This window comes from Mustela lutreola, chromosome 2 (genome assembly GCF_030435805.1).
Source record: "Mustela lutreola isolate mMusLut2 chromosome 2, mMusLut2.pri, whole genome shotgun sequence".
NCBI lineage: Eukaryota > Metazoa > Chordata > Mammalia > Carnivora > Mustelidae > Mustela > Mustela lutreola.
This window is the reverse complement of record NC_081291.1, coordinates 25,531,314-25,545,353: the sequence shown is the minus strand read 5'-3', so window position 1 is coordinate 25,545,353 and position 14,040 is coordinate 25,531,314. Positions and strand designations below refer to the sequence as shown.

Genomic DNA, 14,040 nt, shown 5'->3' with positions numbered 1-14,040 from the left:
TCTGCCTGCTTGTGATCTCTGTCTGTAAATAAATAAATAAGATCTTTAAAAAAAAAATACCTGGTAAACACCTACTATATATCAGGCACTGTGCCAAGCCCTCAGAATATTATGGTAAGCAAACCCAGATATTGCCCTTCAGCCCATGGAGTGGACTATAGACTATTGGGAGAGACAGATTGGATTAAATAATCCCATAAATGTGGTATTTGAAGGAAGTGAGAAATAAACTGGGTGCAAGAAACAAGTTTCTATGAAAGCACCAAACAGGGGAACCCAACCTAGATGATCAAGAAAGCTCATACAAGGAAGGGAAGCTTGAGCCAGAGGAAGTACAGTGCTAATTGGGAAGAGGGTGGCATACCACACTGTGGAAACAACATGTGCTAAAGTTGATCATGTGGCCAGGGGAGCTTGGCAAGTGTGCCAGACTGCGGAAGCACTGAAGAGGGCTTAGGGAAGAGGAATGCAGATGGAAGAGTCAGAATCATCAAGACTATATGGGCCCTGTGAAGAATTCTTATCTTTACCCCTTGAGTAATGAGAACCCTCAGAAGAGTTTGGTTTTGTTGTTGTTGTTATTGTTATTATTTAATTAGAGAATAACATCGTAGGGTAAAATGCACAACTGTAAAATGTATAGTCTAATAATATTTACATATGTATACATTGTGTAACAACCACCCAGATCAAGACACAGAACAATTCCATCATTCCAGAAAGTTCTTCATGTCCCGTTTGAGTCACACCCTCTCCCAGATGCACAGAAAGAAACCACCGTTCTTTTATCACCATCGATTTTTCTTGCCTTTTCTCGAACTTCATATAAATGGAATCATACTGTAACATATTCTTCTATCTGGACTTACTTCATTCAACATTGTGCCTGTGAGATTTATCCATTAGTGTTAAATTTAATAGAAGCCTTAGAAGGGTTTGACTCAGAAATGAAACAAAAGCAGTAACTTAATAACAGCTCTTGACTCCTGGGTTTAGTTGATATTTGTGGCTACCAGAGTCAGCTCAGCAGCTGAAGGGATACTTACATACTTGCTCATCCCTAATTACATTCTTATCTTCAACTGAGGCTTCTCTTCATTGCATGCAGGTTTTTCCTTCCAGACATCAGCCATGAATGAATTTCAACAAGTTTGTTGTCTAACTACAGGGTCTTTCTTACTTACTTACTTGGGATAAGTACTTACTTACTTACTTACTGCTCCATGAGTAACAGGGTAAGTAAGTATTTTGGGGAAAGAGGACTCCATGGAAATAGAATTGTGGTTTTATCTGAAGTGTAATGGAAGGAATGATAGTTTCATATTTTTTTGATGAATCTGAGTAGAAAATGGAGTTGTAGCCTTGTAATACTGTCTTTATAAAAATGAATGGGCTAGACTAATTAATCCCTAAGATCCTTAAAGTTCTATGGATTGGATGTTAGTGGTGGTTTTGTTGATTGGCTCTCATTATCCTTCCATAGTGCTGCTTTTCAAAAGGAATGTAAAAAATAAATAAATAAATAAATACATTTTAGCTATAAGCTTGAAGGGTGAGCATGAGTAACATCTATTACCTGAAAAAGGCACATGAAATTGCTTTGCAAATGTTAAAGTATTTTGTTACTACCAATCTTTTTAGTGATTTCATTCACTTCAGAAGTACTATTATTAATGCTTCTCTTTTACTATGTGTGAATCCCGTAACTAGCTATTTACTTACCTAATAGCTTTGATCATCATGTGTAAGTTTATAATTCTCTAGACTGAAACATAGGGATCCTTCTAAAATCTTTGTATTGGCTTTGTATTGGATGATTATTAAGATATTAGCTTTAATCTTGCATGAGCTACTGAGTAATGACAATGACAGCTTCTGAGCTTTCTTTTTAAAAAGTAATTTTTAAAAGTAAGGGATGCATTCTTTTTTTAAAGGGATGTATTCATATGCCTTAAAGTATAAAAGGAGAAGGGCACCTGGGTAGTGCAATTGGTTGAGTGTCCAACCCTTGGTTTTGGCACAGGTTATGATCCTAGGGTTGTGAGATAGAGCCCGTCATTGGGCTCTGCTCTCAGCGCAGAGTCTGCTTAAGACTCTCTCTCCCTCTTCCTCTGCTCCTCCCCACTCTCAAATAAATAAATAAATCTTCAAAAAAATAATAAAGTCTGAAAGGGTATAGAGTAAAGTCTCGCCCATCTCTGTCTTTCAGAGACTGTTCCCTTTCTACAGGACACCAGTGTTGCTAGTTACTCATGTAACTTTACACAAAAATTTTATGCAAATAGGTGCATATACTTAACTATATTTCCCCTTTCCTGGTGCAAATGCTAACATTCTATCCATCCTATTCTGTACCTTGCCTTTTTTTAAAAAAACACAGAATGAGCTACTTTATCCCCCCAAAATGGGAATCATTTGAGTACCCACCTCATAAAGTTGTGAAAATTAAACAAGCTTAACATATGCAAAGCACTTGGAACACACCAAGTATATTGTAGCTGTATCTGTTTCATTTTGCTGCATAACAAATTACCACAAACTTAACAGAAAATTACCACAAATTACCATAAAGTGGCATAAAACAATATCCCTGTATTATCCTATATTTTCTATAGGCCAGAGTCTGGGCATAGCTTAGCTGGTTTCTGTGCCTGGGTATCACAAGTCCGAAATCATGTCAGCTGGTCTTCATTCTCACCTGGAGACTCACTAGGAAAGAATTTGCTTTTAAGTGTCTTCAAGTTGTTGGCAGCTATTGAATTCATGGCAGTTTGCTTTATCTGAGCCAGTGGCAGGGCTGGGGGTGTAGGGGGTTTGGGGAGAGATAGTCTCTGCTGCTTGGAGTCTCTGTCTTCAGGGAATTAGTAGGTCTTCTATTAATTTTTTCATTGAGATATAATTCATACATCACAAAATCCATCCTTTTAAAAAAACAAGTTAAAGTAAGCTCTATGCCCAACAGGGGACTTGAACCCATGACCCTGAGATCAAGAGTTACATATTCCATGGAATGAGCCAGGCAGGTACCCCAAAATCCATCCTTTTAAAGTGCATAATTCAGTGATTGTTAGTATATGCACAAAGTTGTACAACTATCATCATGTCTAATTTCAGAATATTTTCACCACCCTAAAGAGAAATCCCATACTCATTAGCAGTCTAGCCTCATTCCCTGAATAACCCTCCCTCCTTTCTAGCTTCTGGTAACCAACAATCTGCTTTTTGTTTCTATGGATTCACCTCTTCTGAACATCCATATTAATAGATATATGATACAGTATGTGACCTTTTGTGTCTGGCTTCTTTCACTCAGTACAATGTTTTCAAGTTGCATCCATGTTGTAGCATGTGCCAGTGCTTCATTCTTTGTTATGGCTGCACAGTATTCCACTGTGTGGATGGATATATGCCATTTGGTGGATATTTAGGTTGTGTCAAATACTTTGCTATTACAAATGCTTGCTACCCCATTATAAACAGCAATAGATATATTTAAGTAAACATTTTGAATGTGAATGAGTAGATCTGTGCTATAAATTTCTAGAAGTAAAATTATTAGATCACAGGTTTACCCTTCAGTAATACTGATACTTATCGTTAAGTTAAACCATTTACAATCTGTCCTTTTAAAAAAAGATTTTATTTATTTATTTGACAGAGGGGGAGAGAAGGAGAGAGAGAGGGCAAGCACAAGCAGGGGGAACAGCGGGGGGAGAGGGAGAAGCAGGCTCCCCACTGAGCAGTGAGTCTGAAGCGGGACTGAATCCTAGGACCTGGGGATCATGACCTGAGCTAAAGGCACATGCTTTACCAACCAAGCCACCTAGGTGCTCTATACCACTTATAAGCTGTCTTTTAAAGTACTGTTTGAGGAAGGGAGGTGAAATTATATGGGGGAAAATGCACTGAGTTCTGGACTTTATTTTACCACTTAGAAGAGAAGTTAGCATACAGCAGTTATTAAGAGCATGGGCTTTGGAGGCAGACTGCCTGGGTTAGAATCTTAGTTCTGCCACTATGATCTAAATGACCTTAGGAAAGTTAAATAACCATTCAGCTTGTTCATCTGCAAAATAGAGATGGCATTGGTACTTTGCGGGGGGGGGGGGGGCGGGGATTAATGAGATAATACATATAAAACTTTTATACCAGTGCCTGACACATGGAAAGTGCTCAATAAATGCTAACTCTTATTAGCTGGCAGTGTGATCTTGGGCCACTGTCTTTCCCTATTTTTAAAACGAGAAGTTGAACTGAGTTGTTTTTTTGTGTTTCAAAGTTTTAAAAGGTGATTATGGTCCCTGGATATTTAATTATATACTGTCTCATATTGTTCTCTAATGTTCTTTGTGTTATTGTTTTGTTCATTCCTGTGGGTAGGGGACAACATAAGTTTTATACTTTTAACCTTTGATAGCCCTTGTTCCAGAACCATGAACATCTGTAATGGCGCCACCACTTGCATTCCCCCACCACTAACAAATATATATACTGTCTAGTGTACATAAACATATATGTATATGTACATGCATATATAAAAACACATATGGATAGCCTGTCTTACTGTGTTCATTTTCCTGAGATAGGTAGGATTTAGCAAATTTATGCCCCCCTCTATCCCTTTCTTGTAGTTGATTCTTTGTCTCTGCTTAGCCATCACCATAGATCCTAATTTACATATATTCCCCACTTACCTGTAAACTCAAAGGAGGTAGCCATGTCCATTTGCTTCCATTACATCCTCAGTGCATAGCAGTGCTTAGCTTCCAGTAAGCAATTAAAAAATATCTTTAATATTGAATATTCAAAATGTGATCCAACTAAACCTAAAACTTTTTGCTATCTATAACTGAATAGTTAAAATTATATGTTAGAGATTCCCGATTTTTTTCTACCCTATAAGGTATAATGATAAATTTATTAAAATTATTTTTAAATAAATGTTTTAGAACGGAATTTCGTCCTCACAAAATTTAAGATTCAGTCTCTGTAAAAATGGTTTCTCTGGCCTAGTTTTAGGTACTCTACCGACAACCTTATTTGCCTTATTCATAGCCGAAGGGTTTTTGCCTTATTCATAGCCTAAGGGTTTCTACTTTCCAGGTAAAGTTGGCTTTTGCTGAGCAAATGACAAAAGCCTGTTAGTTGAATAATGGCACCAGCCTTCAGTTAGTGCTTACTTATCTTTAAATCTTATAAAAATGAGCTTGTAGGGATGCCTTTAATGAACCAACAAAAAAGAGAGTTACCATCTGGAGAACTCAACATCTGAGTTTCTGATCTTCTGTAGCCTCTTTTATATTAAGTAAAGTCTCTTTCCCCAAGTTTAAAAGGTTATTTTAAACTTAAAATATTGTAGTGTTTTGTCTCAACATAGCCCCTAGTGTTTTCATCAGTATTTAAAAAGGTTTTTACATTAACCATGTAATAAAAGGAGTGATCGTTTGAAACTCACTTTTCTATGATTTACAGAGCTGATGCTAATATATTGGCCAAGCTTGATTAGCTTTTCCATATTAGCTGAGATGTTATTTAATATGGGACATAGGAATCTGACTTTCCTGTTGTCCTTGGGGAATGCTCTTCAAGTAGTACCCAGGTGGCAAGGCCCAGGGTTTTATTATAATTATATAGATTTGGTCAGTCAACTCCTAGGGAGACAGCTGGAATTTGAAAATGGAGATCTGGGTCTCTGTCCTGATCCTGCTGCTTGGAGACTGAGCAAAATATCTATCCTCATTTCTTCATCCACAAAATTCATTAAAGGTGCAGTCCTGCTGTGAAGATTAAGTTTTAGAAAAAGCAGTTTAGTGCAAGTACTCTGTCGGAGTTAAATAGATCTGGTTTCAAATTCTGATTTTATTAAATTGTTCAATGTCTTGCAATACTTATTTAAATTGTGCATAAGAGATCTTCCTGATATCTGTTGTTGTGAGGATTAAATGGAGATTATAGCATGTATACTGCTTTGTCCAGTGCCTGGCATACAGAATGCACCCCGTGAATACTGTATGTATTCAAGATAACCCATGATAGTAGTTTCAATTTAGTTAGCATCAAGTATTTAAAACGACTTCCTCTTGACAAATTGTTTTAAGGGAGAGCGACCGACCACCTGCTGTGTATCTTTTAATGTGGCGGTAAGCTTCTAGACTTCTTTTATACAGGAAAACTCAAAACATCAAACGAAAAAAGTCTAGAAGCCAGCAACCCCTTCTCCCTCCCTTTAAGTTCCCCAGAACCAAATTCCGTTAACACTAGGCTGTGAAGTCACTTTTAAGGATCCCAGGTATTGACTATGGGCTGGAAGCATGCCACTGGTTCTAAGCTTTGAAGGTCAAAGGGCGTGGGGAGAATATATTGAAAAGATGCAAGATCCCGTGGGAAAGGCAGATGGCGGGGCTCGGAGGCTTCCAGGTTGTTATCGCTGTAATCCATTGTCTTGTCTTCTCTCCAGGCCCACATATGCACGTGAATATTTCACAGAGCTGAGTTCCTCCGGCATCCACTGCTTGAGTCCTCTTTTGGAGGAGCAAACTCGTGTGCGGAGATAGAGGTTATCTTACTACGACAGGCGACGCCTGGGCTCGCGGGACCGGTCCAGACGCACCTCCCTCCCCTGCAGCGCTGGCCAGGAGCGGTCCCGGGATTTGCAGCTCGCCTTAAACTCTGTCCACCCCGAAGCGGTCCGCGGCGTCGAGATATTAGCAGGGCGTTGCCGTCGCCCCTTTTGGCGGGCTCGGTCGCCCCGAGGCTCCGCCCCCCCTGCGCCGTCTATCCTCACACGCGGAGGCGGGCGCCGCACCCCCATTGGCGGAGCGGCCCGCGGCGGGCCCGCCCCCTCTCGGCCCCGACGCGAGCACGTTGAGTGGCGGGGGCCGGCAGAAGAACTGCCCGAGCGAGGAGCGGCTCCTGGGGCCGGGCGGCGGGGTTGGGGCGCCAGCTTTGGGGCTCCCGAGAGGCTGCTGGGTCGGGACCGCGACCAGCCGCCACGGGGGGAAGGGGGTGGGTGGGCTGAGAGCAGCTCGGTGGCGAGGCCGGCCCGCCGCCCCTTCCCCCCACCCCCGCCGACCTTGACGGCAGAAGCTTCCCGGAGCTCCTCACGCCGGCGCGATGGCGACTGCTGGGGAGACGGAGGCCTCCCCGCCGACGGACGCGAGCTGGGAAAGTGGCGGCGGCGGAGACGACGAGATGAAGCAGGCGCTTCCGGAGCTTGAGTCCTCCCCACAAAATGGCGGCGGCGGCGGCCTCAGCATCGCGGAGCCCGGCGGCGGCGCCGGGCCTGAGGAAACCGCTGCGGCCTCGGCCGCCCCGAGCGTCAGCCACGAGCAGCCTCAGGACTCGTCTGAGGCGGGCGCGGCCGCTCTCCTCAAAGGCCCCGAAGAGCCCGAAAGACCCGTTAGGAGGAGTTTTCAGATCCCCAGGAAGAGCAGAGAAAAGAAAGGTGGTGCTTCCCCCTCCTCCCCAACCCCTCTTTCTCTCTCCCCTCCATCTTTTCATTAGAACCTCTCTGTCTCTTCTTCCCACACCCATCTGGGACACGTAAACACGCATGCAGCGCCAGCCGCCTCTCCCCTCACTGCCACGGCCACCCAGCTGCTGCGCCTGGTGCGAGAGGAAAGCGGTGGAACCACGCTCCCCTGCTCCCCCTGTCCCCGTGGAAGTTGGAAGTAGCTTGTCCGTAAGGCTGCAGCTCCCAGAGAGGAAAGATGGTGCTCGGCGCCCCTCCCTCCCAGCCCCTGAAGGCACAGAAGCTGGTGTGTCCTCCTAAGGATGCTTCTGACAAGTCTCACTGTGGAAATAGCCCTTGGCCATGGATTCTGGGGCTTTCTCCAAGGCCATTGCATTCAGAGGACCACAAGTGCTTCTCCCTTTGGAAATTCTTCAGCTCTGTCTACTTGAAATTTGCTCGATGTCAGCGTCTCCTCTTGTTTAGAAATCTCCATTAGATGTGATCCATGCACACTGGTATTTTCCATCACACCTCATTTCCATATAGAATTTTCCCCTTGTTTTTGAAGCGTTAGATTATATAGGTCTTTCTCTTTAAATCCAAACTTTAGTATGTTTTCTCTTGTATTTCCGAAGAATGGGAAGGTAGGTTCTTGGTGCAGTAATTTCCCTGTGGAAAAAAAATAGAAGTTCGCTTATGCCCAAGAGTCACCAACTTGATCTTGCAGACGAGAAGACTTCAGGTTTTTTTTGTTTTTGTTTTTGTTTTTGGTTTGTTTTGGTTTATTTTTTTAAAAAGGCCAGTCTAGATAGTGGAACCAATATAGGAACAGTTACATGAACTACTCTTACCTTTTTAAAAATTTAATGCTGTATTATGACGCATTTCTAATGGAGATCAAAATTAGTATTACCGTTTTCTATTATACTATTTTTGACTATCCAGTTTTTAGGATATTCTGGATTTAGTCAGTTTAAAATTTCTTTTTTGTTTTGCTCCGTGGCTCAGTTTTTCATGATTCACTTTTTGGAAAATTAAAGGATTTTTTTTTTTTTTTTTGCAGAAACTTTTAATTTGTAATTTAAATCTTAGTGTAAAGACTTAGAATCTTGAATTAAGCATGAGCTTCCTTTTTCCATTGCTTACCCATCTCCATTTGCACAACTGAAATTGTTAGAGCCTATTACCCATAAGATACAAATAAAGTCAAACTGTTAATTTCTATTTCCATGACAAAGCCAAGGAAATCCTTGGTGTGAGAAACGATGTTGACAAAAATGAAGTTACCTTTGCCCGCTAGCATGAGGAATGTTTCTAGAAATATCTTTTTATTAAGTGAATTAATGTATTTTAGAGTTCAGGAGGATACTTGTAAAGGTCAGGGCTGTCAGTTCTTTGGTTTATTTAGTTAAGATGAATGGTAGAGTCTATATGAGGAAATTCAGATGCTCAGCCTAAATTACCAATTGGCAGAGAATAGGTTGAAAGTACATCAGGTGGGCTCTGTTAAGGAGGTAGGAGATTGAGCTTTTTTTCTTGTGCCTAGCTTAATAAAACTTTGAAGTCCATTTTTTTCGTCTTTTAATTTTTTTTTCTTCTAAGTGCCCAAGAGTATGGTTTATGGTACATCTTAAACCATGGATTTACCATCTCTTTTGATAGGACCAGAATGTTGTAGAAATCCTCATAGTTTGGTTTGAGGCGAGAGAAGTCACCAGGAAATGTTGAAAGGCATTGTGTTTACATGTGGTTTTTTAAGTTAGGTAAATCCAGAGGTTGCTGTAAAACAGGCTTTATTTGAACACACTAAAAGTGAACATAATTTAGGAATTAGGAAATCTAAAACCTAATTTTCTCCCCTGAGTCTGATGCTCCTTGGGGAAAATTTGTTTTCTGTTTTCACTTAGAAGCAAAAGGTTGTCAACCTTTGTCTTGTCCGGGAGGTTATAAAACACACTAGACTTTTTTCATGTTTAGTGAAAATAATTTATGCAGTAAGCAGCTGTTCAATGATGCAGTAACAACTTAATTAGAGATTTTAAAAGTTAAATAAGCAGCTATTTTACCACCATGAACTTGATCCTGTCCAAGCTGAAAGTAGATAGTGCTTGGTGATAGAATTTAATAGGAAAATTGAACTTTCCCATCATTTTAAAAAAATGCTTTATCAGAAATAATTTGGCAGGTGCTGCTAGTTTCACACTGCATCCCCAAATCACCTCCTGAAAGGTATCACTGTGTACCAGATTTGGCTAGATTTTAGTTGTGGTCATGTGAGTCACTTATGAATAGTAGATCATTTTCAGTAGATACCTCTGAACCTTTCAGCATCAAAAATTCTTTTGCATTCATATTTTAATATGGCAGACCTGTGCTTGTAACTATGCTTTTCCAGTGAAATTTAACATTATGACTTGATTATTTTTGATACCTTAAGTACTGTGTGAGTATGACTCGCTGAGTTCAAGTTCTTTTTTTTTTGGTCTTGACAATAGCATAACATCCAGAATACCTCCGTTCTAACTAATAATATTGGCAAACACTTTATGGTGCTTATTAGTAAGTTGTAGGCATTGTTTAAAGCACTTTGTACATACTAACTAAATCTCAACAATTCTGCGTAGTAAATATTATTCCCATTTTACAGATGAGGAAACCAAAGTAATGAGAAGTCAATTAACTTGCTTGAGGTTATACAGCTAGTAAAAGGTGGAGTTGGAATTTGAACTTAGGTGTACAGTACTTACCGCTACTCAAACTGTAGCAAGTCGTCTTTTTTTGTTAGCTTTTGATCTGATCTATTAAAAAAAATTTTAATCTCTGTTGTGTTTAGAAATATTTAGTATATCTTCATCTCTGGGGTATTTTGAGATTCAGAACTTAACGTTCATTATGAAATTAACACATTTAATCAGTAGTGACAGATTAAGTGATGTAACTATTGACCGAAAGAGTAAAATTTACTCTTTGATATATGTTGTGGTGTTTATTGGCTGGGCTGTTTTCTGTAGTGTAAAGAGGCATTGTTACGACCTTTAACCAAATTGTACAATTGCATTTTGTCAGTCGATGTTTCACTCTTGCCTTTTTTTTTTACTTTAAAATCTATTAATACTTTAAGTCATTAAAAGCAAGTTAAAATTGGTAATTTGATATAATTTTTCCTTCCAAAGTTTTTGGGGAATGAAATAGTGATGATTCACTCTCTGGAAAGTGTTTTATTGGTTAATGTTTTCTGTGGGGCACAAGACTGACTACTCATATACCCGCATCCATACTGGTCTAGTCTAGCAGAATTAATGGCTAATTCTCCCCGATACCCATCTTTTCCCACAAAATTTGCAGTTGTCTTTTTGAAGATTTTGGGGCAAAGTCTCCTTTAAGGATATTTGCATGCTGTTTAGTAGTTGTATATGCATGATTGGATTCTAAGTACTATAGATTTCCTTATATAGAAATAAGCAGGGAAGTATAGGCAGAATCTAGTCACCCATATAAAACATTTGATCGGTGTGTTTATGTTTTAAGTAATAGAAGTAAAATTTTCTTTGACTTATTCCCCAAGCCAGAAAAAGTCAACAGTTTTCATATTTGTACTTGTCTCTCTTTTCCTTTCTGCGCTATTTTAAATGTATGTATGTGTGTGTATATGTATTTGAAGATTTTCTTTATTAGAGCACCAGAGGGTAAGGGAGGGGCAGAGGGAGAGGGAAAAGCAGACTTCTACTGAGCAGGGAGCCCTATGCTAGGGTTGATCCCTGGACCTCAGGATTATGACCTGAGGCATCCAGGCACCCCAGTATGTTCAATCTTGATTAGAGATGAAACCTCCATTCCAAAGGTATTATGTCTAGCAATTTTATTAGACTGAAGAAAAATGATTTTTAAAACCTTTCAAGTAAGTTACTGGGAAGAACATGGATATTTGTTGTTTTTTAATCAGTACCAGTAGAGAGAGAGATTCAGAGAATTACAGACACACATGATCCAGAGCCCAGTTTTGGCTGTTTCCTTTTCTTCCATGAATCACTTTAAATTGGAATGTGTAGTTCACATTGTTTTATTTATATGTTTTAGTAACAGTGGTCTTTTATTTTAAAAGTTAGCTTGTTTTTACATACATGTATATATGTTTTTTTACATATGCACATCTTAATATATGGCTAAGTAAATTGGTAAAAGTAATTGGAAGAAATGTTCCTTTGACTAAGGAACCAAGCTGTTTCGTGACCTAAATTATATGTCCATTCCAACTGCTTAAAGAGAACATTAAATTGAGTATGTTTTGTATGCTACCAGTTTAAAAAAAAAAAATAGTGATAGTATGGATAATATGAAGTCAGGAGACCTGAATTCTGGTTCTAATTCTGTGATACAGTCATTTTCCTTGTCTGAATTATAATTTCCTAATATCTTTCTAAATCTGCTTTTGAGTTCCATAAAACATCTATAACCAATTTTGTCATTAAGGAAGCCTTATGAATTATGTAAGTCAACTCATTATCCATGTGTCTGACATGTATTTGATAGAAATCCTGTAAATAAGCAATATGTTTCTTAATGTGTGAAGGAACTATTGTTACTTCTGTTAACCTTTATAAACCAAAAAAAAAAAAAGTGTGATGGTTTTGGTCCTGATAAATGTATTGAAATGAGAAAAGAGATTTGACAGAAGACACATGAGGTAGAAAGCATAATCCTGGATGTCAAGTTCTTTTCCTTTCACACCTAATTTCTTGTGTCTAAGTGTTCTATATGATTTCTTGATCTAAAATGAGGAAACAATTTAATTTTTCCAGCTCTGTAATTAGTTTCAGCTCTTGTATATACATACATAAATCTTGACTTTTACTTAGACCTCAGGATACGAGATTTGGAGCTAGGCAGCCTGAATTTTCATCCTACCTGCCCTGTTTATTCATTAACTATGTACCAATTGGGCCATATTAGCTGTTAGCTGTTAGGTTCATTTGTGAAATGGGTATAATTGAATTTAATAGTATGGTTTTTAATGATTAAATGAGATAATGCATATAAAGCACTTAGTATAGTCTCTGCATAGTAATAATGACCTGCTAGTGATTAGACTCAGTAATTGTCAGAATCCAGAGAAAAATATATTGGATACTTTAAGTGAAATAATTACTGTATAAAATGTTCTTTTCCCCATTGGGTTAATTGCAGGGTTGTTTACTGCTGCCTCAGATAATGACCCATAATTAAGATTATGATACATATGTGTTCTCTTTAAGAGAAGTGACCAAAGGATGTTCAGTGTTGAGGATTATTAAGTATAAAATAGGCCGTGAGAGAATGTACATTCAGAACATACACTTGTTAAACTTCTAACTATTACCAGCACATTGACTTGAAATCCTTAAAAATAGTTAAATTATTTTTGTAGAAATGATGACTGGGAGGGGGGAAAATTATAACTGGCCTAAGTAGTAAAGCCAAAAGAGTCATTTAAAATATAAAATACCTAGGACATATGCATTTTTTTCTCTATTTTCATCTATAGTTTCCCCCGCCCGTCAGTCCACTTGAGTACATTTACATGACTCTAGGACATACCTTGGAATAAAAAAACTGTTTAGTACTTCTCTGAGAATTGGAATGTTAACTTCTATATAAGTTTATATAATTTATTTTTTTCATTTGTGATTAGATCAATACTGGAAGTAGTATTGGGACAGCTTAACAAAGTAAAATAATTTATGTAAGCATGTAAAATTTCATAAAAGTTTAAAGCCATATGGTACTTTAGGGGGGAGCATTTTAGATGTCTGAAGTCACTTTGTTAAAAACAAAAATCAGACCTTCATAAAACCCAATTTTTAAAATCATACTTAACTCATTTTGGATGTGAAAGCCTATAAAGACTATTCCACATGCTGTTTTCATTGTCAAGTTTTTCCCAATTTAGTTGGGAACAGTCACAAAGATGTTTTTTTCTACCACATTCTGTAAAACAGATTTGAATGAGGCTGTATTTCTTCCTCTCTTAAGCTTTCATTTTGTTTTACATATTACTTAATTGTTGAATTTGTAAGACTTAAGATGATAGCAGTGATACTTCGGTAGTTGTAGAATATATTTGTATTCAGTTTTTTAAAAAATCTTTGACAAAGTTTTTCTTATTTTCTTTACTAACTTAATTTTAATTCAACTTACTTGGGGGCCAGTGCTCACATTTCTAGCTATTGGCATATGATAGAGTAAGGAACAAAGCAGATACAGTTCTTGATCCTGTGGACCTTAACAATCAATAGATTATTGAGTATATTCATCTACAAATTTATATTTAGGACACATTTTTATATTTAATAGTATGTTTTTTGAGTGATTTTTCCCCCCTGCTTATCCCTAGTTAGTGTCTATTGCATCATAAGTATGTTGGCTTTATCTTTGCTTTAATGTGGGATCCCAAAGTAGTAGGAACTGTTTATATACATTTTATTATTGAATGTTACATTTTTAAAGACACTTTTATAATATATACTCAGTGTGGTAAATGGATGTATGGATAGATATTTGACATCATGTCCTTTAAAGCTTAATGCTATATATAAAAATAGTAAACAGTT

General features: G+C 38.3%; 1 protein-coding gene across 4 annotated transcripts in view; it reads left to right on the top strand.

The window, feature by feature from the left end:
- Positions 1-6,870: 6,870 nt before the first annotated feature.
- The window catches only part of TASOR (transcription activation suppressor), a 56,966-nt gene continuing 49,796 nt past the window's right edge, over positions 6,871-14,040 (top strand). For all 4 annotated transcript variants that reach the window (XM_059161227.1, XM_059161226.1, XM_059161229.1 and 1 more), the window contains exon 1: positions 6,871-7,444. In XM_059161227.1, coding sequence (XP_059017210.1) covers positions 7,114-7,444 — 331 coding nt within the window. In that variant the 5' untranslated portion in view covers positions 6,871-7,113. The remainder of the gene's footprint in view (positions 7,445-14,040) is intronic.